The sequence below is a fragment of the Lontra canadensis genome, unplaced genomic scaffold (assembly GCF_010015895.1).
Source record: "Lontra canadensis isolate GAN:19392208 unplaced genomic scaffold, GSC_riverotter_1.0 scaffold10, whole genome shotgun sequence".
Taxonomy (NCBI): domain Eukaryota; kingdom Metazoa; phylum Chordata; class Mammalia; order Carnivora; family Mustelidae; genus Lontra; species Lontra canadensis.
The window spans coordinates 12,507,438-12,533,217 of record NW_022631004.1 but is presented as its reverse complement, the minus strand read 5'-3'; the positions used below and the strand labels follow the sequence as shown (position 1 = coordinate 12,533,217).

Below are 25,780 nucleotides of genomic sequence, written 5' to 3'. Positions count from 1 at the left end.
AGACCCCCTTTTCTCCATGGGGTGGCAGTGTCACACCTGAAGGCGAGCTGCACCTAGACTGGAGGTCAAGGTGTGGCCCGCCACCAACCTAGGCTGGGGTGTGAAAGATGCAGGAGACACAGAGGGGCGCACACAGAGTCACGTAAGGCCTGGACCAGCTTTAACACCTGAACAGGTGAGGGCAGAGAGTCAAACCCTCTGAAGGATATGTTCAAATATCTTTGGTTTTCTAGCACCAAGACTTTAAAACACAGGGACATAAACCATCCCTTTGGTTACAGGTGACTCTCCCTCAGGTCAAATCTCTTGATGCTTTTGCTTTCTTTTGCTTTTTCCAGTACTTAAGTTTCATATGATGGGTTGAGGTTGACACCAATGACTGTGCGTGCAAGCACGTTTTTCTCGAGCAGTTGACTCTGCTTGGTTTTGGACTTGCAGATCCCAGTTCTGGATACTTCCTAAGAGGTGGTCCTCCACCTTCTTGCCATTTTAAATGCCAGGCAACCAACTTAGAAAGGGGTTAAGAAAGTATTTCCTGGTTACCTTATAAATAACTCATCTAAGGTAATTTTCAAAGCTTTTTGTGTCTGGATATTAATTCTCGAGGTCTGTCTGACCTGCTGCTTGTTTGCCCCAGAGTTGAGTACAGGAAAGCTCTGAACTCATGATAATGCACACAGGTGAATCTAAGCCTCACATACCCAGAATCTTCCCTGGTTTCTGCTTGGCTTTCACACTTGAGCTTATCGGAACGCTGTACAATTGACCCTTGAACCATGGGTCCACTTAAACGTGGATTTTTTTTTTCAATCTAGTGCATACTGTAAATGTATTTTCTCTATGATTTTCTTAACATTTTTCTCTAGCTTACTTTATTGTAATTTAGATAATACATGTAACATAAAAACCATGTTAATCTACTTATCAATAAGGCTTTGGTTAATTGTTTCAATCCCCCATCTTTTGATTGTTCCTGATTTTTGAGGAAACTGGGATGCTCACTGTAGTTGCTCACTTGGTGGGACCACTCTTACTCAAAGTAGGGCAATTAGCGAGGGCTTTATCCAAGTTGGTTTCTTGGCAACTTTTATTTTTTTAAAATTTTTATTTATTTATTTGACAGAGATCACAAGTAGGCAGAGAGGCAGGCAGAGAGAGGAGGAAGCAGGTTCCCTGCTGAGCAGAAAGCCCGATGTGGGGCTGGATCCCAAGATGCTGAGATCATGACCTGAGCCGAAGGCAGAGGCCCAACCCACTGAGCCACTCAGGCGCCCCTCTTGGCAAATTTTGCTAAAATTCCCCTACCACCATTATTTTTTTTTGCTTTCCCATTGTATTGGGGTTGCTAGGAAGCACTTCATTTTTGTTAATGTCCGAGGCATTGGATGCTGCTCATGTGATTTTTGTCACAAATGCTGCTCTTAGTAGCAGCGATCCAAACTTAGGAATAATTTTGTTTAAAACTTCTGAGGCCTTCTCCTTCTCTGAAGGGTATGGAAAAGCTTCAACCCAACCTGTAGAAGGGGTCTACAAATACTAGCAAATATTGAAAATTACCTGTTGTTGTTTAGTAAAGTCTACCTGCCATTCTTCTCCAGGTCTGGTACCTTGAAGTTGTATATCCTTTTAGAACTGGTGAAGACCCAGTCTTGGGACTGTGTTTAGGACAAATGTTACTGGTGAAGACCCAGTCTTAGGACTGTGTTTAGGACAAATGTTACATTTTTGGGCAATCTTTTTGAACAGTTCTCTGAAGATTGGGACCCACAGTAGATTTCTGGATCCACTGAAGAGTAGTAACTCACTCACGATGGGTGCTTTGGTAAATAGGACTTTTTTTCCCCGTAAGATGTTCTGGGATAAGGATTATCCCTTGTTCATTATATTCCCAACTGGCTTTTTAAATTGTTTTATTATTATTATTATTTTTTAAAGATTTCATTTATTTATCTGAGGGGGAGAGAGAGAAAGAGCACGCGTGAGAACAAGCAGCTTGGAGAGGGAAAGGCAGGCTCCCTGCTGAGCTGGGACCTCCCCCCCGGACTCCAGGACCCTGGGATCACGACCTGAGCCAAAGGCAGATGCTTAACCAACTGAACAACCCAGGCACCCTTCAGCTGGCTTTAATGCCGGCATTGTGTTCAAATCCCCATTCTTCAGCTCTTCTTAAGAATTGAGTTGATTGGGTGCCTGAGTGGCTCAGTGGTTAGGCCTCTGCCTTCAGCTCAGGTCATGATCTCAGGGTCCTGGGTTCAAGCACCGCATCAGGCTCTCTGCTCGGCAGGGAGCCTGCTTCCTCCCCTCTCTCTGCCTGCCTCTCTGCCTACTTGTGATCTTTGTCTGTCAAATAAATAAATAAAATCTTAAAAAAAAAAAGTTGAGTTGATAGGGGTGTGTGTGTGTGGCTCAGTTGGTTAAGCATCTGCTTTCTGCTCAGGTCATGATCCCAGGCTCCCTGTTCAGCAGGGAGTCTGCTTCTTTCTCTTCCTCTGCCCCTCTCCCCTGCTCATACACTCATGCTCTCTCCCCCTCTCTCCCTCACTCTCAAATAAATAAAATCTTAAAACAAAACAACCAGAGTGGATACTTAGTTAAGTCTAGATCTGGTACTAAAGCCATTATACAGGGTCTTTGTACAGGCTGCCAGCTTGATCTGCCAACTGCCCAAAGGAACAATCAAACCGTCCAGTTTCTAATGTCTTTGGCAATGGACAATAGCTGATGGCTCACCACTGCATCCAGCTCTTGGTTTTCCCTCAACTGTAAAACTACCCCATCTGTGACCATCTCAAGGTCTGCATTTCCCAATGGTAGATCCTTATGGCTGGAATTAGTTATAATTAACTTGGCCTAATGAATCATGTAAGCACAGCAATAATGATTGACCATACAGGTTTTTGTAGTTTTTTTTTAAAAAATCGGTTTCCTGGAATCCAACTTCATCTGCAATACCTAGAGGTTTGGATGAATTCCTCCCTTCTAGGGGTCCCCAGAATAGCCTGACATTCCTGTACCAGCCGGGAAGTAACCTTTACTTACTTGGAAAGCAGCGGGTACCCCTGGAAGCAAGGTACCAGGTCGATTTTTCCAAGGGGTTTCATTGGCTTTATAAAGTTGAGGTTAGTGCCTTAAAGCTGTCTGGTCACATCCGAGTCTATGCAGATCTCCCTCAAACAGGACATTCTGGTCAAAGCCTTGGTAATAAAACCAGTGTTTGCTATTGTGTCCTGACATAAGGAGAACAGATTCTTATTAGACTTATGCAAATAAATACACTGCCAAGAAAACAGAAGAATACGCACTAGGAATTTCTGAATTCTGCAGAGATCAGGCAGGGAGAAAAAGATAAGTGTTTCATACTTGTTTACAAAGGATTAGTTTACCAGATTTCAGTAAGTCAGGTCACTTAAGAGGAAAAGTTTCCTTAAATCTGGAAGAGCAAATGTTAGAGAACCAGCAACACTTCAAACAGGAGTCATATGACCATCTGCCTCAATTCATTTGGTCCCATGTCACTAATTCTTGTTCTGTTTAACGCAGTTTTCCCACTAGTGGTGGAAATTCCTACTCTCTTTAGCTTTATGATCTTGAAGCTATCAGAGACCTGTTTTGTCATTACGGTGCATCTGACAAGGAAATTCTGTGGCACACACTTCAATAATTAGAATTGCAGGTGAGGACATTATCCCAGGACATAGTAAAACCTTAGGAATTATGTAATTTCTGGAACAGTTAGCCATCAACCATATGATATAACCCAAGGAAATTTATCACCATTTATTTGACAATGCTTCCCATGTAATTTGATATACCAAATCAACAAGCCTAATTTGCCAAAAAGACTTCCTTTACAAGTTGAATTCTGGAAAGTTTGTCAGAAATATCCGAAGGCTTTAATAAGATTCTAAAGACAAGTACAGGGGTTACGTAGATGTTTCAGCTTTCATCAAAGACGTAATAAAGACAAAACGGGCACTTTGTTTTTGTTGACAGATTCTATTAAAGATAAGAAAAACCACTTTGTTTATAATTTAGACTAATCTAAGAAAACTGTCATTTTAACAGAGAAAAACTAAATTCCATCTCATACAGTGTACTTCTGATATTAAGACCCATTCAATCCAAGGTGAATTTTAAAAAATTATGCAGTCGCTCCTTTTTTCCTCCCATCCTCTCCCATGTGGATGTTGAAACAAGGATGTCCAGGGCACTTTGAGGGTCTGAGTTCTTTTGGGTGCTGGGATGTGCGGACCAGAATCCCCAACAGGAATGAAGGGCTCTCGGCTTGTAGGAAGGCCAGTGGGACTGCTCTGACCCAAGAGAATGGCCTTGCCAAGGGCGTGCCCTCCCACCAGGTGGTCACATCCAAAGACTGTTCCACAGGAGGGTAAAGAATCCAGCCCTTTTGTCCCAACTCAGGGTGGTTCTGAAGGGTAACCCAACGTTTGGAACTCTCGGAGAGTCAACTAAGGCTTCTGTTGACGCTTCACTTTTCATCTGATCTTGTTCTCTGACTCTCCCTTCTCCTCTGCAGGTGGGGCTCACTCCCTAGTTAACTTTACACACTAATCTCCATCATCTCACTCCCCATGACCATGCACAAATATTCCTTTTCCAAAGATGCCCATTGCACAAAAGCCTTCTACAACTTTCCTTTTATATTCAGAGTTTGTCCCAAGTTTTCTATTTAAATAACCAATCTTGCTTTCTTTGCATACAGAGTTGTTTCCCTTATTTCCAGTGATCCTAAAACTTAGCATGAAATGGACTTTCAGGAAACACAGGCACTTCTACAACTAATGCTGAACCCTCTAAAGACCTGTTCATTTTAATTAAACAGCTGTAATTATCCTTGATATAAAGTATTTTCCTAGATCATATAAACTTAAACGTTTGGGTTAGTTTTCATTTTTCTGAGTTTTAGAATGCCCAATTCTCACAAGAGCTGGCCTTTAAACTAATTAAAAAGAGCTCATCTACAAATTAATTTTAGCAGTATCATCCAGAGGTAGAGAAATTATCCTCCATTTACATCACATGTGGACACACGAACAAATTCGCAAGCAAGACGCAAAAAAAATGTTATAGCCTTTGTTTTAGTGGTATCTGTGGAGAACACATTAAAGGCCTAATTTTCATATATCTCCCTTTTACAAATCTAATTACAAGACAGCATTAGGATTTATGGATCCGTTAGTCATTTTTCTCCAGAGTCTAAGGACTACTGTGGCCAAGCAGTGTAGCAGCAAGAACAAAGACCACCTTATTTCTTTTCAGAGGTTCGTAACTCAACGTTCCCCAGTCTGGGGGTTGGTGGGATATGGCCAAAAGGGCTACATTTGGGAATCAAATGGTCATTTCCCATTTTCCAGTTAGAACACGACTAGTTTTATCATAGGATATGGAAAGCGTCAGGGACAAGCAAAACAAATGAAGCCCAGAGGACCTCTGCGAGCCTGGGCTCCTCCCCAGAAGTCCTGGCCTCCCTAATGAACAAGCAGCTTCCTGGCCACCCCTTTCTGCATCAAGCAAGAAAAAGGAGGCTCAGAGAGCCAAACCAGGGGCTGCCGCACACGAAGTACTCACCAACAGGTTTGTCTACACTGAAACCCTGAACCTGTTCCTTGCTGCCAGAGCTGAAGGCTGAAGGTCAGGGGCACCCAGGTGGGGTGGGACCCCCAGACCGGCCCTAGGACGAAGAGCCTACGCTTGGCCCAGGCCACTGGACTCTCATTACCAGCTGGGGACCACACAACCCAGGCAAAAACTCCCAGCCGGCTCTTCAGCTTTGTAACCAAGCCTATGTCTCCGGCTGGAGGTGCCGAGGAGCCAGCCACTGAGCGGTCCAGGCTGCAGCAAGGATGCGGCAAAGAAAAGGCATATTGGAGAAGCAGCCAAAGGAGGAGACCGGAGGGCAAGCCTCCAATCCACCTCTGGGAAGGAAGGAGAGTCAGGGACTTTTAAAGGCAAAAAGGAAAGAGGTATGAGTAAGAAGCTGCAGCTGTGCTTAGTAGGCTCATTAACCCTTCGGCTGCCGGCATCAAACTCACCGTCTTGGGCCCGTACATTTCAGTTGAATCAGTGCAAGCCTCGGCCGCTCTCCTGGGCCACCAGGATTCTTTGTACAACGTGTTTCCTACCAGCGATGTGGATGTGCTCACCCGCTGTCACTGGCACCTGAGCACAGGCTCTATTTATCCGCACGCTGTGCAAGGGTAAAATTGGGAGTGCGAGGATGTGGATTCAAGTCTTAACTCTGCCCTGTTGCCAGAGGAACTCCCAGTGCTTTTATGTTTGTTGTGGGGTGTTTGTAAATACTTCACATGGGACTAAGGATTAAATGAGAAAATGAAGAAAAAAAGGCATTTTGTCAATTTCAAATAAGGCAACTAGTGGTAGTGGATGACGATGGTGTCCGAGCTCATTTGGGATTTTAGTTCTGGAGATGCCTCACTCATGAACCAGTTTAGCTGGGGATCGCCCACTCTTAGGATTTCTCCAAGCCTTGCTTGGGGCCGCCTGTCCTCAGTCCCAGGCCTGGAGCACCACTGTGCCCCTTCCAGCAGAGAGTCTCACAAGCATACCTGGCCATCACCTTGCTCAGCCAACGGTTCCAGGGTGTCATAGGAATTACTCATTTCCCAGAGGCAGGACTCCAGATGGGGGTTCTGATAAGAGTGGGGGCCCACACAAACCAGGCAAAAACTCCCAGCAGGCTCTGGGATCGAGCTCCGGGAGTTACACTACTGGTTAGGGGTGCTCTGTCCATGCCTGGCAGGTGTTGTGGTGAAGCCATGCTTGGTATAGAGCTTACTGCTGTCTAGAAGATTGGAGAACTTGTAGTTGCCCACACAGGTGCCATTGAGCAAGAGCTTGAAGTTGGCCCAAAGCCATGAGGAGATGACAGGCAGCATTCCTGGAACATGGAGAGGTGGCCTGCCTAGGGAAAGGCTTAGGGACCAGGGCACCTGGGGGCCACCTGGATCTCTAGCTCTTCAGTTGCCTGTGGCATGGCCCCGAAATTCCCCCTTCTCCTCCCAGTGAATGCAATTATTAACCTTTAGTTTTATGGTGATGCTTACCATCTGTGTTTGGCCTCATCACAGTTCTTTTGATCAGATGGGGGTAAGCAGGCCCCATCAGGCCCTGTATATTGATTCTTGGCTGAGGATGTTTCAGCCCCACTTGTGCCAAGCAGACGAGACTGACCAAGGCCCGGGGAAATGGAAGCTAATAAAGACCTAAGGGATGGGCTAGGCCAGGGTTCATAAGAATAAGGAAAGAAATGGTAGTTATAATTTGTCAAGTGCCTCCTAAGTAGTAATGTACATACATCATCACATTTATTCCCAACAATCCTATAAAGGAGATATTCTCATTTTGCAGATGAGAAAATGGAGTCAGGGACTTGATTTTGTCTTTGTAAATTATTGACTTCTCTGTTACAAGGGAGAAAAGCTTGGAATAAATTGACTAGTGATAATAATCTTTAAATGTATTTTTTAAAAGTTATTTATTTTTTAAGAAATCTCTACACCCACCGTGGGGCTCAAACCCATGACCCCAAGATCAAGAGTCACATGCTCTTCTAACTGAGCCAGCCAGGCACCCCTCTTTTAATGTATTTTTGTCAAATAATTCCTTATCCAAACAGGTCTCCTTTCTTGTTTCTACTAGATGCAAACCTGTGAAACACTTTCCTCATGGAGGCACTCAGCTGATTGTCTGATGGGTTTCTTCTAGTCCCTGAAGGATCTGATTGTGGACATAAAAAATCATAAATACTCATGCACACAAATATGTGCTTAATGAAATTGTTTCCTATTTGTTGATTTTTTAATGTAAAATGCACAACAGATCATCTTCGGAATGCCTCAAGAAAATAAAAAGGAGGAAGAGACGATTACTTATTGCCTCCAATGGCCAGCTGGCTGGGAATCGCTGAGGAGTGGGAAGGGAGTGTGGACCCAGTGAAAAAAATGATTTATTAGGGCTAAAAATTGTTATGGGGTTTGCACTGATATGAGGTCCGGGTGGTTTGTAGAAGCTTCCCCCTCATGGGGAGTCCCATCCACCCAGCCCTGACCTGGACGCTTTACCCACACCATCGCACCAGTGGGGAGTTCTGTTTTAGAGAAAGCTGTTGTCCACCTCACACTCTGAGACTGGGCACGTATTCTGTGGCCTGGAGATGGCTATCCCATTTCTTTCCATTCCTTTCATGAGTATAAAAGCTGTGAATTTCAAGAGTCTCCTCAGTTAATGTATTCCTAGTAGCCTTGTATCTATTTGAGTTAAGCAATTCAGTTGTAGATACCCTACGACTGAAATCAGTACCTTTGTACATATTGTGTGTAACATATATAATGAATTTTATTAAGTAGATGTAAGAAATGTGTTGATCAGGATATTGTAAGGGCAATACCAATAACCTTTAAAAATTATTGTCTAGGAGATCCTTATTGGTCTTACATTACTTAGGGGACATTATTACATTTGCTTTTTATTTCTATGCAGCACAGTATTGTGGTGCAGGCTGAGTTATGAGGAGCTCTCGCTCTAGAACCAGACTGAGCTGCAATCTTGACTCTCCAGATGACTTCAGACACACCCTCTAACCTCTCAGAACCTCAGTCTCATTACCTGTAAAAGCGTTCTTTCACCTGAAGATAATAATACATACCAAAGAGGAATGCTCTAAGATGAAATGAAAGAATGTGTGTAAAGCACTTAACACAGTTCCTGGCCAATGGTCAACGCCAAATAAATAAGAGAGCCTGTCATACAGTTCTGCTAATGTGGTTGTATGGATTGGACTTGAACTTACAAAACTTACAACATCTTGGAAAGTTAAATTTTTTTTTAATTATTGAAGTATAGGTCACATGCAATATTATATTAGTTTCAGGTGCACAACGTTGTGATTCAACAATTCTATACATTTTGGTTTTGCTCACCATGTAAGTACTTAGTGTCTATCACCATATAACATTATTATAATATTATTGACTATATTCCCTATGCTGTAACGTTCATCTCTGTGACTTATTTATGTTGTAACTGGAAGTTTGTACCTCTTAATCCCCTTCACTTATTTCACCCATCCCCTTACTACTTCCCCTCTGGAAACCACCACTTTGTTCTCTGTAGTTATAAGTCTATTTCTGTACTTATTTGTTTTGTTTTTTAGATTCCACAAAAAAGTGAAATCACATGGCATTTGTCTTTCTCTGTCTGAATTATTTCACCGAGCGTAATGGCCTGTAGGAGCATCCATTTTGTTGCAAATGGAAGGATTTTCTTCCTTTTAATGGCTGAATTATATTCCACTGTATGTGGAATCTTTTTTTAAAGAATTTATTTATTTTTATTTGTTTTTAAAGATTTTCATTATTTGAGAGTGAGGGAAAGAGAGAGTGAGAGAGTGAGCATGAGTAGAGGTTGGGGAAAGGAGCAGAGGGAGCCTGATGTGGGGCTCAATCCCAGGACCTCAAGATCATGACCTGAGCCAAAGGCAGGTGTTTAACCCACTGAGAAACCCAGGCACCCCTGGAATCTTTTTTACCCATTTCTTCATGGGTGGACACTTTGGTTGCTTCCATTTCTTGGCTATTGTAGATAATGCTGCAGTGAATATAGGGGTGCATATATTTTTGAATCAGTGTTTTCATTTCTTTTGAGTAAATACCCACTAGTGGAATTACTAGATTGTATGGTATTTCTATTTTTAATTTTTTGAGGAACCTCCATACTATTTTCCACAGTGGCTGCATCAATTTATCCATTTATCTTCCATTTGTCTCATGATAGTACAGGAAACAAAATGCAAAATGGGTGTAAAAAAAAAGTCCCTGCCCCCAAATCTGGTTTATTGTGATCTTAGAGAGTTTACATATATTGGAAATCATGGTATTTCAGTGGTAAAGAATGAACGTGATGAGGACCATCTTTCACAGGTTTCAAGCAGTTCTAATTTTCTCTTTTCATTCTGCAGCCCTTGTGCCAAGGAATTTCCCATTGGGCTACTACCACACCCCATCCTTTTTGTTTATGATGACAACTGAACTCAGAAGTGCGAGCCCCACATCACTGACGGTAGTGACAGCTCGAGCTGCGCACTATAGTCTTGAGCTGACTTGGACATAGATGGGGTCAAGTGTGATTGATTTCATGTCAGTGAAGAAAGTGTTGCGGTCTGATTCCTGTCGTCCCCGTCACTGGTGCTAGGAGCTGTGGCCAGGGAGCCACACAGGGTCAGGGTGTCATTAATGCTCTTGGCTGAGCAGATGGCTCTTGTCTTCTTATAATTGAAAGATTTGGGATTACAGGCCTAAAATGAGACAAAACAAAATGGCAGGAAAAAAGATGACTTCTTTTAGGTTACATCTGGGGTGGATCAAATGTTTCTACTGACAGTAGCTCTGACAGCAAAAAGGCCACATACCTGTCACCCTGGAGTGCTGAGCAAGAAGGTAAAATGACAAAACATTTTTAAAATTTGAGGCTTGTCTCAGTAAGGAAAAATTTTCCCCATACTATATCTGTTCACAGTAAAGTGTCTCAAATACATACCACTAATGCTTGAGGAAGATGAATCAAATTTCTCATTACGATGTGGTTTGGCACATCTTGGCACCCAGACAGGTACCCACTGGGAAGCACCCACACTCCAATTTGAGAATTGGATTCTATTTACAGACTGAAACCCCAGCATCAAGGTTTTAAAGTAATTAAAGGCTTAAAGGATTTCTGAGTATAAAGAAGTAAGAATAAGCTAAAATTAGGGGCTCACGGATTTTTGTATATATCATAAGCTGTGGAATTTTTTAGCTTGGAGGGCAAGTGATCATTTTGAGGGTTAATGTGTGCTGGGTTGCACAGAGCACTGAAAAATGGGTCCCACGTTCATACACATAAGTGGAAAACCAGCAGATGTCTGTCTTTGTTTTTTGTGGCAGAAGTGTGAGAAGAGACATCACTTGGGGCACAGCTGTAAGGAAAGGTGACATGCATGATGCTCTTGGTTTCTTTCAGTGTACACGATAGCTCTGGTCATCTGAAATAGAGATATACAAATGTCATTTCTCAAACAGCAAAATGGACCATATGTGGTCCCAGTATATTTGCCATATTTTCCATTAGATTATCTCAGTATTCCACTCTGGGATGTTTAAGGACAATCCTGAAGGGACTGTGCCAAAGAAACTGTAATTCTTATTTTATTGCATTCATTCATCCCTTTGTCCTTCAGATTTGGATGTAGAACACCCACCTGGGAATGGTGCGCTGAGGTTCCTCAGACTCCGAGGCCTGGAAGTCCTGTTGAAGCTGTCCATATGGTTCCCCTGTGAGCTGATTATCATCTTGGTCTGTCTCTACCAGACCCACTGTCCCTGCTCCTCTGATGCCCCAGGACATGACTCCAGCAGACCATGGCAACTGAGCTCCCTTTTCCTCTGGCTTCCTGCTGGGTCTGCCTGATGGGAAGTGCCCTCAGGAGAGCAGGGTATAGGAGTGGAGAGCTTAGGACACTGATTCCCTGGTTCGCCCTGCACACATGGCTCCTTTGGTGGTTCCTCTCTCCATAGGTTTCCAGCTACTGTCGTTTCCAGGCTCTGGTACACCACTCTGTGCTTGCCCCTCAAGCCTCATGGTGGGGATGACTCTACACTGTCATTGGTCTCTAGGTGCTTCTGCACCCCTTTTGATTCCCTTACTCCTGCCCACACATTTGCAATATTCCCCTCATTGAACACTCTTCCAGTTAAATACTCTTGAGTGTGCTGTGATTTTCCTGCTGGGACCTTGACTCAGTAAAAATTCCTTTAGGAAGAAGAGCACTTTAGTCGTAGACTTGGGATTGTTAATTTATTTGCTCTTGTATTTGTAATCTTGAAACACAATCCTATGTGTCAGGTGTGGTGTCAAGTGCTGGACATAAAAAGAGTAACATGACATAGACTCCACCTTTCTTTTACTGACGATGTCTTTAGAAATGCCAAATGCATAATCTGCATTCAATCATTAATGCAGGTGCTTAGTACTACTTAAAGTAAGAAAAGAGACATAATGTATGACACCCCAATCTCATTTCCTTATAGAACACTATCACATCCATACTGCTCATCTTTTATAGAAGCAAACTGTCTTTTTTTCATGCCTCCTAACATTTACCAAACAAGTAGATCATATTAAGAATAGTGAGTAAATTGCTGAATTTCTAGAAAGATGGTTGAGTAATTCTGGTTAATTAAACTTTTTGGTTAGTAGAGAGTCACTGCATGAATCACCCATTTTTAAGGAATTACAATAAAATATTTTTTTTTTTTTTTACAATAAGATACTCTTAACACAAAATTATGGTAGACTTTTTTGGGGGTTGTAATTTTGAAATCAAATTCTTAGTTTAACATTATAAATGTGGGGGTGGGGTGGAAGAGGCAAGATTTTGTGATGATTTCTGACTGCCTATTTTTTTTTTAAATTGATATTCCATTGTAGAGTCAAAGAACAAGGCTTTGCACCAAGTCCAGCATGTTTGCGTTTGCTCTCAGCTGGATCCAGTTAATATATCTGTGTGTCAAGATATGTCACCAAACTAACAATGGAAGATTCTGAGGCCCTGGTCCTTCAAATGCCAACATGAACCTCTCAGGTCAAGAGAGATTCCTGAATGAGTAAAGAGGAAGGAAGGCAGCTGCATATATGCCCCCTGTTCTGAAAATATTCTTTCAAGGATATGAAAATCACATCGCTACTTGCCCTTCATCTGAGCATTATGAATTCAACTAATAGAGGGACACAGGTGTAGAAGTTGGAAATCAGTATCACTGGGACAAAGTCTAGATGTTAGCAGGGCTCACTCTTCCCAGGGGCTCTAGAGGAAGATCCACTTCTGGCCTCTCCCAGCTCGGGTGGCTGCTGGCCTCGCTTGGCTTGTAGCCGCATCACCCAATCTTTTCTATGTGTGATTTCCCTCAACTCTCTTATAAGGACACTTGTGATTACAGTTAGGCCCACCCAGGAGAGACTTCCCATCTCAAGATCCTTAATTTAATTTCATGTGCCAAGATCCTTTTTTCCAGGTAAGGCGAAATTCATATGTTCCAGGGAGACCTGTATTCTTTGGAGGCCATTTTCAGCCAACTATACCTATCAAGTTCTGTTTGTTCCATTTCCTTGTCTCTTCTTCATCATATTTAGAGACACATTTGGTGAAACCCCATTTCTCAACCCCACTTACATTTTCCTTTTGTTTTCACTTCTATTGTGTATAGTTTTGGTGATACCTCTTTGTATCCAGCTCATTTTTCTAAACTCAGGGCTAATGAGGACCCCATTTGACTCCGTCATAAGCTGTGATGATATAAAAGAGTGAAGTCATTATAACCTGCTTAATTTCCTAAATAGCAAAAACTTGCTCTTGAACATATATATTTACCAATATAAGTATAGAGTAAGTTTGGGGAAAGAAGTGGCTGATGATATGCTGATTTTAACACAAAGTTATTCTCTTTCCTAGGCGTGTCCTTTTACTTTTTTCAATATTTTTAAAGATTGCAATAGCAACATTATTACTGGTAATCTAGAATTCATACCATTCTATCAAGTAGATATCCCACAATTCAATTAACAATTTCCTTTAGTATGGGACATTTAGTTTGCTTAGAATTATTCACTATTATAATACAGTAAGTTTAGGAGTAAAACATTGTGGTGCCTTGTGGCAAAAAATTTTAGAGTGCTTGCCAGGTAGAAAATACACTGTGGAGTCATCAGTGTCGGGCTGTCTTTCATGGTCCATTGTCACCTGGGCTGAGCCCTGGTGGGTACAGCAGTTCATGGAGGACTCATGCCTGGTGTCTCGTTCACTTCAGTAAATGATTGCCCTTGGCTGCCTGTGTTTTTCATTCACCTGTGAATGGGCTTCTTAAACTGGGCCCTGGATACTGGAATACAATATACAACACCTTTCCACATACAGTTTATTCAGTAGTAGAGACATCATGGGGCATCTGGTATAGCTCCATGCTGCTTTCTAAATCCCTAAGAAAATGGAAGTACTTTTTATTAAAGATTTATTTACTTATTTGAGAGAGGGAGAGAGAGAGAGAGCGAGCAAGCATTGGGGGGGAGGGACAGATGCAGAGGGACTCTTAAGCAGACTATGAGCTGAGCATGGAGCCTGAGGTGGGGCTTGATCCCATGACACCGAGATCACGACCAGAGCAGAAACCGAGTCAATTGCTCAAGTGACTGTGCCACCCAGGGTCCCTGAAAACTGAAGTATTAATGAGAAAAACAATGTATATACTTTTTATTCCATAAAAATGTTAGCACAGGGAAGAATATATGAGGAATGAATATGAGCCCAATTTTCCATAGTGTTTAAGTCCATTCTTGGTAGGAAATTGGGTATTTTTCACTCCTTTAGACCACTAGATCACTTTCACTCAGAATGTACGTTCATTTAGTACAATTAAAGTCATATTTAGAATATATTGGGTTTTATCCTAGAAGCCTAAAAAAAGTAGTTTTCCTTCCCTGGCATGTTCTCCTGGGAGGAAACTAGGAATGGAACAGAATGCACAGAAAGCACTATTGGTAATGTCACCCAGGAAAAAAGATGTATGCATAAACACTGCATTCTTCTGAATGAAGTTCCTTAACAAAAGGCAGGACAAGAGAGTGAGAGAGAGGGGTTGTCCGAAAAACTCCAAAAGCCTGGGATTAATTTCAGCTTCAAAACTTATCCACTGTGGCTTTCTCTACAAAGCTGACAATATGGATTTTTCCTAGGCACAGAGGTACTCAGTGGGAAATTCAGGATGGTTGCTTCGTTTGGGGACTGTTGGATGTGTCTGAGAGTTATCCCAGCCTGTATGTCGTTTTTTCTTTTTTTTTTTTTTTTGACATTTGTGAAGGTTTCATATCTTTTTGACATGTTGGAGAAGCCCAACAAATATCTCTTGAATTGAATTGAGTCTAAAGATTTTTTTTAAGATTTTATTTTTAAGTAATCTCTGTACCAACATGGGGCTTGAACTCACAACCCCTCGGATCAAGAGTCACATGTTCCACTGACTGAGCCAGCCAGGCATCCTGAGTTTAAAAGAATTTTGATCCTGATAGCTGGGCGAATTACAAGATGAGGAAGGGTGATTTCCTGTTGGCAGATAAGTACTCAGACAGGAATTAGAACTGGAAATAGAGGCCAGATTTCTCATTTTATAGGAGGGTGAGTGAGATCAAGAGTTGCAAGGTAGCTTGGAAAAATCTCTCTGGTTGGGGAAGCTGATATTGTCCAGCAACGAAGCAAAACCCAGCCTGATGATAGATAAGGATTTCTTTACCTATATAGGCAGACCACATGGAAGCTAAGAGCCTTCTTGTCCTCTCTTCAGCATCTGTGGGGAAGGCTTCTTGAAAAAAAATTTTTTTAAGTGGTTTTTATCATGTGCCCTGTTGGCTTGTGAATAGGTTAAGTCATGTCTGAAACACAAATTTAAAAAGGATTTGCATAATGATAATGACTAGATTGAAGATATGGTTTTCAAAATAATTTGGAAACTCTGATTTAGTGGTATTAGCTGAGGCATGCTGATGGTATTTACATTGCCATCTTAAACTTGATTAAGAACAAATTGGGCAGTTTGGGGCTTATACAACTCTTCAACTTTTCATTCTTCTTCATGATACTTGCATTTAAAAAATCATTTTATTTTTATCCTCTTTACTTATTTATAAAGATTTTATTTATTTATTTGATAGAGAGAGAGACAGCAAGAGAGGGAACACAAGCAGAGGGTGTGGGAGAAGGAGAAGTAAACTCCCTACTGAGCAGAAAGCCCAATGCCGGGCTCGATCCCAGGACCCCGGGATCATGACCTGAGCCAAATGAAGTTGCTTAACTGACTGAGCCACCCAGGTACCCCTTTTTATCCTCTTTTATAAAGGCATTTGCAAAGGAAGGGACAGTTGATGAAATGATTCCCTACTACCTAAGTGGCTCTGAGTAAGAATTGTAGGTGAAAATCGAGTAATTGGCAACATGGAGCTTTGGGCTTCTCTGCAAATTTCAGTTAGGCAACTCTTATCACAATAACCTGAAACAAGAATGGGACAGTATGTATATCGTTGAAAGGTGCTTTCTGTCCAGCACCAATTGGCAAAGAGAAGCCGACCCTTTTATTCTTAACTTTTGATTTAATTGGTGACAATGGCTTTCACTAGCTTTAGAAACAAAGTAAAAGAAAATAGGACAAGGAAAACAAGAGCAGCCTCATCTTTTCTGGGCGCAATCCTTTCTCTGTATACATCTCTCTCTCTATATATATATCCATACAATCACATAAACTACATTCGCACATATCACTGGAATATATATAACACCAATGACAGTACAATATCATTGCTATCCCAGAGTTGCTAAGCCTTAAATATGTACAGTTTCATTCTGTTGTTAGGAGACACTTTTGGGTGTTTAAGTCCTTAAAGTCTTTCATTCCAATGAACTACAAGCACTCTGCTTACAGTCAGATGGTGTCATTGATGAAAACGGTGGTTTTATGTGGTTCTCCAAGCACGGCACCCTCTGGCATCTGGAGAACTAATTCAAACCTTTCTGGACCTTCCAAGATGGGCTGTCCCAGGTCATCAAGGATCATCACTTGGAATATCTGCATACGCGCTCCCGGAGCAAAGGCCAGATTTTGGCTGATGCCAACATAATCTATTCCAGCTAGTGGGAAAGGGAAAGTCAAGAGTGAGACTGTAGGATTCATTGTCATAAGTTTTCCTTTAGAGGAAAACTTCCTTCGGAGAAAGATAGCATACTCCTATGTACACTGTACCCTCAGAATCATATTTTATTGGCTCGATCGCCAGAAAGGGGGAGTTTCAACCAAATGCTATAATAGTCACTCATCCATGACCATGGGCCGTCCTCTTCGGGGCTCTCCATGTTGAGACCAGGTACATCACCTTCCAAGCACTTCCCCCAAAATCTCACTGAGAGACTGAAGGCTCTCTGAAGGCCACTTCAATTTGTAATAAAGAAGTTTACTTTTAAATTTTTAATTTTTAAGGTCACTATCATGAATTTTATTTTCATTAGGTTTCACTCATTCACCTTAGCCAGATACTTGGTTGATCTTACCACATTCTGCTTGGTTTTACTAAGACGTGGAGTTTCTGTGACTTCCTGAATTATTAATTATTTTGTAAGTTGGGTTACCTGATCCTATAGCTTCTTTGCTAGTTATTTAAAAAGTCATCAAGTGTAATGATAGCAATAAATTATAAGCAGTGGAATAAAATAGAAAACCTTAAGTGATATAAATAAATGTGTTAATCAAGAAATAGAATATATTGTCTCAAGGTATCTCTCCACAAAATACTTATTAATCGCAAAGGAAGAAAAACAACTTCATAGTGGAGAAATCTGGCAGATACCACCTTAACCAAGTGATCAAGTTTAACACCACCATTGATGGGCTAAATGGAAACTGTGTGCCATTTGATAGAATCCAAGGAGAACGCAATGTCATGTCTGCAAACTTTCCGGCCAAAGATGCAGAGCTTGAATCTAATTACAAGGAAACATGAGACAAGCCCAGACTGGGGGACATTTTACATGCTACCAAACCTGACAGTCTTCAAAAATATCAAGGTCATGAGAATCAAGGAAAGACAAGGAACTATTTCAGGTTGAAGGAAACTCAACAGACATGACAACTGAATGGAATGGGAGTCTCGACTGGACCCTTCTGCCGTAGAGAATGGGCAACACCTGGCGGATATCGAATGAGGTCTGAGGATTGGAGTGTGGTAATGTATCAGGGTAATTTCCTGACTTCATGCTTGCATCGGGGTCACAGAAAAGAAAGTCTTTGCAGGAACGGCATTCTAAGTTTTCAGAGATGATTGCAAATTTATTGGCAACTTGCTCTCAATGGTTCAGGAAAAAAAAGTGTTTTTTTCACTGTACTTATCTCTTTTCTGTAAGTTTGAGATTGTTACAAAGATATATATTTTTTAAGATTTTATTTATTCATTTGAGAGAGAGAGAGAGCATGAGCAGTGAGGGGGAGCAGATGGACAAGCAGACTCCAAGCCCAGTACAACGCCTGATGCGGGATCATGACTGGAGCCAAAGTCAGATGCTTAACCGACTGAGCCACCCAGGCATCCACAAAAATACTTTTTAAAAAAGTCATTAAATAATTATGTTAAGAAAAATAAAACAAGATTACACTGAAAATTGCCAAGGCAGAAGAGTAAGGGAGAGAGACCTTGGGATCTTCTGCGTGATGGTTTGGACCTTGAGTCCAGTGTTTATTTGCACAAACTATGTAACCTCCTTGAGTCTCAGTTTCTTTAACTGCAAAATGGGGGTAATTACTGCTACTTTACAGAGTTGCTGAGAAGATTAGAGATAATACAGCAAGGATTCTAGCACGGAGTCTGGCAAATAATAGGCATCTGGTACAAAGAAATTATCATTATTATTTATGTAACAAGTTATAATGGTATATTTACCCACATATGCATAATTATTATTGTGAGTTAACCAAGCTGAGCAGTTGTGTTACTTCTACTAGTCTGTCCCTACCTGAGAGCTCCTAGAAGGATCATGACTTGTGTGCAAGGGGAGTTTTCTAAATGATTTCGAATTTATTTTCCCAAGCACAAGCCAAATAGCCCAATGAGCCAATTAATCTATTTATTCTCATTTCCACAGAGAGTAAAAAAATGATCTTCTCTGAAAATTAAGGAAAAGAAAAAAAGGGAAAAAAGCAAAAAAAAAAAAAACCCCTCGTAAGCATCATTACTAGTTTCATGTACCATATGCTATCATATATTCACTGGAGGGTTATAACCTGCAAATTCTTCTAAGAGGAAGTGCTGTGCTCTGACCCCAACTGGCTCTCTTTATTGTCCTTAACTTTCTGGGTACATGCCGCAACTGGGTTTACATTTTCAGAGGTGAATGCCTACTTTACTCTCTTTATGCCTCGTTACTTCATGTAGGCTTTTATATTGCTGGGTTTTATCTGTAGGATTTGTGCTTTTCTCTTAAAATATTCTCATTGCCTTGGATATAGATGATGCTAGTCCTGAACTAACTGATTGCTCATAACCCAGAAGACTAAAAAGTCGCAGGTGGCAAATGAGAAAATGAGGGTGTCAATGTAGGTGGAAATTTCCCCTTCTTTTCCTGTTGCATTTTTCTGCCTTTGTGGTTCTTTTATTTTTTGGTAGAGCAGCTGACTGGCTCCCCAGAGGAAGTATTATTCAGAACCGTCTAGCTCCTCTTATGGCTAGGCCTTGATTGTCTGTATCAAGAGAGGTTAAGGTGAGTGGGACATGAGGACATGCTGCTTGAAGCCAAGGAAAACGCCTGAGTCCGGAGTGCAAAACTTCGATCCTTCTAGCATCTAACAGGGGCCTGGATGTTCACAGAGATGGGCCTTGCTCAGCCATTAAAGGGGTAGCCTGGTCTGAAATCCTGTTTATGAGCAACCTATGGTATCTACAAATATTCTGAACTTTGGAAAGTTTTTTTTGGGTCCGTGACAAGACAGTGGGTACTGAATAAATCATAGAGGTTGCTTTTTGAATAGTCTATTTATTTTATAAACAGCAGAAGTCATTACCTATGCAGACCATTTATGTGCTCAGGTAAGAGAAACTTAAAACCACAGTCTATCAACACAGACCAGGCACACTACACTTGACAGAGTTGTTGACAGACTACGCCCCACCCTATACGTAGATCTTGATAATGATATAATTTTTAAATGGCCTTCTCACCTTCTGCTGCTGCTGGCTCTGTCTTCCTGGAGCGCACAGTGACAGACGACGCTTGGGAAAGGTCGGGGCCTGTCCTCCAGACACAGATCTCCACGGAGCCAGCACTTTCCTCCACATGATACTCAGCATTCCCAAAGTGCAGGGTTGGCTCTGGGGAGGCATCAAAAGACAAACTAAGAATACCTCAGCCCTCCAGGCCAACTAACTTATTGGCTCCTGTGACCCTAGGTATTTGTCACAATCATCAGACTTGACAGATCCCACAGGCTCAAGGCGAAAACAACAAAACATACACACAAACACACAAACCGTGTCACAAATCTGACTCCAGGAGGTGCAGTGAGATAGTGTTGGTTAGAATTCTGTTCATTTTTCTGTTTCAAGAGATTTCTGTCATATAGAGAAACTTCCCTATTGGGGAAAACTGGCCAGCTAGCTGTAACTCAGGCAAGTCAGCTATTATTTGGGAAAAGATGGTGGGGAATTTAGAAGGATTTTTCTCAGGAGAAATTGCTCTTTATGTTGAAGGACAGTCCGACCAGGGTTCTGAATTCAGAGACTGCTGTTATTTCTTTTCTCATGATATTTGTTAATCACAGGGGATGGACAGAAATCTGGGAGGAGGCAGGGTTCCATCAGCTGAGATGCCAGAAAGCTCCCCTGGAAGCAGAGAAGGGACTCCCCAGAAAGAGAAGTTTGAAGGAAACCAGAGTGGGCATCAGACTTTGGCGGGGGTGGGGGGGGCAGTGCTGGTGGAAGAGTAGCGTACATCTCCTGAAGGGGGGGAAAGTTTGACAATTAGAAAGTTGGGACTTTTACAAGGATATCTGTTTATATCCAGCTCTCTGTATTTCAGAAAGTAGCCTATGAACCTAGATGACTATTTAAACCTTGCACAAGATCTAGCTGTTATACTAGATGTGCTGCCATGGAAAGATTTTAAACAAATGTTTGTTTAGACTGTGAAATATGGAGGCAAAAAAAAAAAAAAGAAAAAACTAGGAAGCAAGTTCACCACAGAGGAACGACCCTTGATGGTAGATGGAAAGTTGATATCATAGAGATGACAACTTTGCAAGCCTAATGCAATAGAAAACATATCAGAGTTAAATTAAAAAATTTGGAAGGTAGAAATCAAGGTAATAAGCATTATTTGCTCAGGATGTATGTTAGTAGGTCTCTTAATGATGAGGAAAGTTTTACTGAAAGTGTTATCATGATGGACAAGACCTCTCCTTATCTGACTGGAGTCCAGTTTTTCTGGAATCACTGGGCACCACAACTGGCCTCTGCCCTGTTGCATCAAACAGCTCACCATGTACCCAACACACCATGTGTTTACGAGTCTCCACTGTTGCTGGTGATGTTCTCTGAGCTGGAACTCTCTTCCCAAAGTGCCAATTTAATACATTTCCACTCATTCTTTAAGACTGTTAGTAAGAGTTACTTGCTTTGGGAAGCTGTATATAACTCCCTCAAGAAATCAGGCCTTCTTTACCCCATGCTTCCTAACATTTTGAATAGCTCTATACATGCGTGATGGGCCACACTTGCTACTGGCTCACCTTCTCTGCACTCAGAGAAGGGGGGGTGACATCCTCTCTTTTCTTCTTGCCAAGACCTTTCACAGCATCTCCCCATTGCTGCTGATGAATGTTTCTGATATCTCCGAGCTTGGGACAGGAAAGAGGGGAGAGAGGCAAGAAGAGCAGGGAAGTATTTTCTTGTGGGTATTCTCATGGTGATCACATTCTTTAGTCTGAGATGATGGAGAAAATGGATTCTGTTTCTCATGGCCACTTTTGTGTGTTCTACGGAGACCCCTCACTCCCATAGTTGGATAGTTCTCATCTGCTGCTTCTTTGATGAGGATGATGCCTCCCTATTCTTGCTGGTCACTTCATTCTCCCTCCACCCATTAACATGGGCAATGCTCCTGCTGAGGACTGTTCACCCCTCTAGATGGCGCTTTTAGGCAAGACCTAAGACAAATTTATTCCAGTTCTTTCTTGTGTGCAAGGCTCACATTTGGTCCATGGCAACACCCCTGCCACCGTTGCCTTGATCAACTCTAGGAATACTGCCTAATCCTGATGCGGCTCCTCTTTTTTGTTCATCCATCAGAGCAGCCAACCAGCGTGCCTCCTATGTTGTGATGTTCCAGATAAAGCCAGACCTCCATTCACTGTGTCCTCCATATTGCACATGACGCACATCACTCCTTAGAACTCCTTCTTTCGATTTATGAATTCTGGGAAAAGTCAAAATGCTAAAGCTAACAAGCTCACACATAGTTTTGTATTTTTCTTAGAACGATACAAGCTTCTCAAGGTCAGTGACCATAGTCCAAGTGTCATTACATCCTTAGGGATACAGAGGCTAGTATATAAGTACTCAAGAATTTGTCAAATGGATAATTTTAACTCACTTCTGATATATTTTGAACTTATTACAAAGGCTTTCTTTTCTAAAAAGTTGGGACAAAGTGATCTGATTTTTAGCACAGAACTTATTCTCTATGGTATCAGCGAAGGGCAAGAAGTAAGAAAGGGAAAACACATTTGGGTCACTTATGCTGCTGTGTAGAGAAAAAAATGGATCAAGTCTCTATGAATATGGTCAGATACCAGATGTAAGAGGAGGATGGTGTCACTTAGAGAAAAAGTCATGAAACTCTTCTGAGATGCTCTGTGTCTTGAGAATCAGGGGATTTGTTGAAATAGAGGAAACAGTTCCTCTGCGTTGCCCAGCAGTATCTCTAGTTCTCTTTGGCCTCACTCTGTCTGAAGAACTGAGACAGGGGCAGTAATCCCTAAGGGTGGGCACTTATGAGTGTATGATGTTTTGACCACATCATCCTTACATTAAATTGATTCCACAGCCATAAATGTGTTTTTAATCTCCTTTCAAAGAGAATGCTCTTCAAATGGAAATAAGGAAAAAGAATATGACAAGTTGGGAAGTGAAGCTCTCAAAAGAGATATGACCATCATTTAATATTAACTCAATGTCCAGATTTGGAGAAATTTCATGACAAGATACAAAAGGGACTTGCAGATGAAGTGACAGGATCATTATTGGTAAACTTTGAGAAACAACTCAGGACAGGATAGATGTCCAAAGATGGAAACTAGGAAAATGATTTTTTCAGTTACCTCAGCAGAGAAAATAAAATAAAATCTAGAAGCAAACTGGTAAGCTTACTCTCTAGAAAAATTCTAGAATAGTTTATTTAAAATGATTTCTGAATTCTTAGAAAAGAAAGAGGTGATGCCTGTGAGTTAATATTAATTCTTTAATATCAGGCTTCATGTAGTCAAATTCAATTTTTTGTTGTTGTTCGGTTAAGCATCTCCTGAGCATCCTCTCTATGCTCTAAGCACTGTGGTAGCTACTAGGGATGTAGAGAAAAATGCAGTTTTTGCTGTTGAGGTGTTTTCGGTATGAGAGGGCGGCCACATCAATTTCAATCAGTTAGCTCCTGAGTGCTTTGACAAAAGAAGGAACCCACCTCAAGGCTCAGAGGAGTACGGAGAGAAATGAAGCTGTGCTAGATCTGAAAGAGGAATGAGAATGGACCAATGGGAAAGGTGGGAGGAATGTTCCAAAGTGGCTAATATGGAAAAGTCATATAAGACTGAAGAAGCCCAGTGTTTGGGGAGAAAAACAAGCATTTGTTTCTAAGTGATGTATGAGATGAGAGTAAAGAGATGTTGGGAATTGGTGAGAGAGGAAGGTAGAAACCAGATATGGCAGGGACATGGATCCATTTGAAGTGGATGGGTCTTTACTTTTTAGACTCTATAGCATGTGGGGACCAATTTGAAGGAGTGGAAATATGGTCAGTTTTGTTGTTGTTGTTGTTGTTTCTGTATATCTGTCTAACTTCAGTGTGAGCCACAGATTTAAGGAAGAGTTAAGGTTAGCAATTAGGAAGCTATTGCAATTATCCAGGTAAGACATGAACATGGTTTGAACTATGCACCAGTATTAAGATTGAACTCGGAGATGAATGTGATAAGTGCCCTGAGCAGCACCCAGTGGTTAGATGTAGGGGGCTTCTAGGATGCTCTGGGGATGTGGGAGTGGGACTGTCAATAACTTAGTTGGTAATATAGGAGGGGAAATAGTCTCTAATGGGGCTAAGAGAGGGTAAGACAATGATATGTGATGGGATATCCAAGTAGATAGGTCTAGGGCTTTAATGTGTGAATTCGGGGTTCAAGTCAGGTCAGGGCTGGAGATAAGATTTGAGATGTTCAGCACATAAGTTGGAGTCAATCCTGTAATAGGTGATATAATCCTCCACATGGATGAATAAAGGGAATTTTAGTGGGGACATCAAAGTTTAAGGAGACTGGTAGATGGGAAAGAGCTCAAAAGAGAGACAAAAAAAAAAAGAAAGAAAAAGAAAGGAAGGAAGGAAGGGAGGAAGGAAGGAGGGAGGAGGGCAGGGGGGAGGAAGGGAAGGACAAAACTGATAGCAAAAGAGGAACAGAACCAGGAAAATCAAGAGCAGAGAGTAGTGAGAAGAATAAGGGGTCACCGTATCAAATGCAGCAAGCGTATCCAGAAAGACACGTGCAAGCCAAGAGTGGCAATCAGTGCAAAATAACCAAAATACATCTTATGAAAGTTAAAGCTTCAAAAGGTGAACTATGGAACCCAAGTTTAAGAATAAGACCTGAAATAAATCTTTCCTACTTGTAAAGCCTATGGCAATTGTCATACCAAGAGCGATGCTCTTCCTTCCGAATGGTTCCTGGTTTTACATCACCACAATATGTCTCTCAAGTTTTAAAAACATTTATGTGTTGAAGTTTATCTTAGTCCATGCAAAGTATTAACCATATTTAAAAAAAGAGCTGGATGTGCTGATTTCACCAAAGTGACACTTGGATTATGTACCATTTTTCTTTGCAATGTTTTCTTAAATCTGTCATTATTCTGTTAGCTACCCTTTTAATGATAAAGATACTAATCTAGTTGGCAATCTTTATAGGCAAATTTTATGCAAATCTTATTGCCTCAGGACAAAACTAACAGCCTTCTATGAAACTGGACATCAATTCTTTTTGTAGCAGATTGTGTTTTCAAAGCACATGCTAATAATGGAAAAAAAAACCATCCTTGGTACAAAAGCAGAAAACTGCTCTAAGTGTTTATATATAAAACAGACATAATTTGCTAATTAACAAGTGTCCTCAGTTCCCTCCTGACCCTGGTATAGCCCCTGAAAGCTAAAGTCCGAAGCCTAGTGAATGCATATGAAGCCTGCTGTGTATTCAGCTAACTTATTGGCCATGTTCCCTGGAGTCTGCCCTCACGCAGCTGATGTTTTTTATAAGGGTTCCTGTGGCAGGTAGGGCCAAGATCTTGGGTGGTTATGTTGCTTCTTCTTTTGTAAGATTTCTTCCCCCCCCCTTTTTTAAAAAGATTTATTTGTTTATTTATTTGACAGAGAGAGAGAGAGAGAGATATCACAAGTAGGCAGAACAGCAGGCAGAGAGAGAGGGGGAAGCAGGCTCCCTGCTAAGCAGAGAGGCGGATGCGGGGCTCAATCCCAGGACCCTGAGATCATGACCTGAGCCTAAGGCAGAGGTTTAATCCACTGAGCCACCCAGCTTCGCATGGACTATTTCTTTTCTTAGCATTACTCCACAGTAGTTCCCCTTACAGAGATATTCCTTTTTTGACAAGGGATATTTGACATTTGACAAGGGATATCTGTTCTCTGTTTAAGGAAGCAAAACAGTTCTCAGAATCTAGCTAAACAGAATGAAAATATTTGATCCCTGAAAAGGTAAAGCACAGGGAATATACTCATTAGTATTGTAATAGCTGTGTATGGTGACTGATGGCTGCTATGCTGGCAATGAACATAACAACACAGAGCTGTCAGACCACTGTGTTGTGAAACTAACGTAACATACTATACTTCCATTAAAAAAATTATCCAGGGACA

General features: G+C 41.5%; 1 protein-coding gene across 1 annotated transcript in view; it reads right to left on the bottom strand.

Annotated features, from left to right (window-relative positions):
• Positions 1-16,396: 16,396 nt before the first annotated feature.
• Positions 16,397-25,780, bottom strand: part of FREM3 (FRAS1 related extracellular matrix 3) — an 83,685-nt gene continuing 74,301 nt past the window's right edge. Inside the window, exons 7-8 of the mRNA XM_032855615.1 lie at positions 19,816-19,965; positions 16,397-16,741 (exon numbers count right to left, since the gene is read on the bottom strand). Of these exons, the coding sequence (XP_032711506.1) occupies positions 16,536-16,741; positions 19,816-19,965 (356 nt within the window). The 3' untranslated portion in view covers positions 16,397-16,535. The remainder of the gene's footprint in view (positions 16,742-19,815; positions 19,966-25,780) is intronic.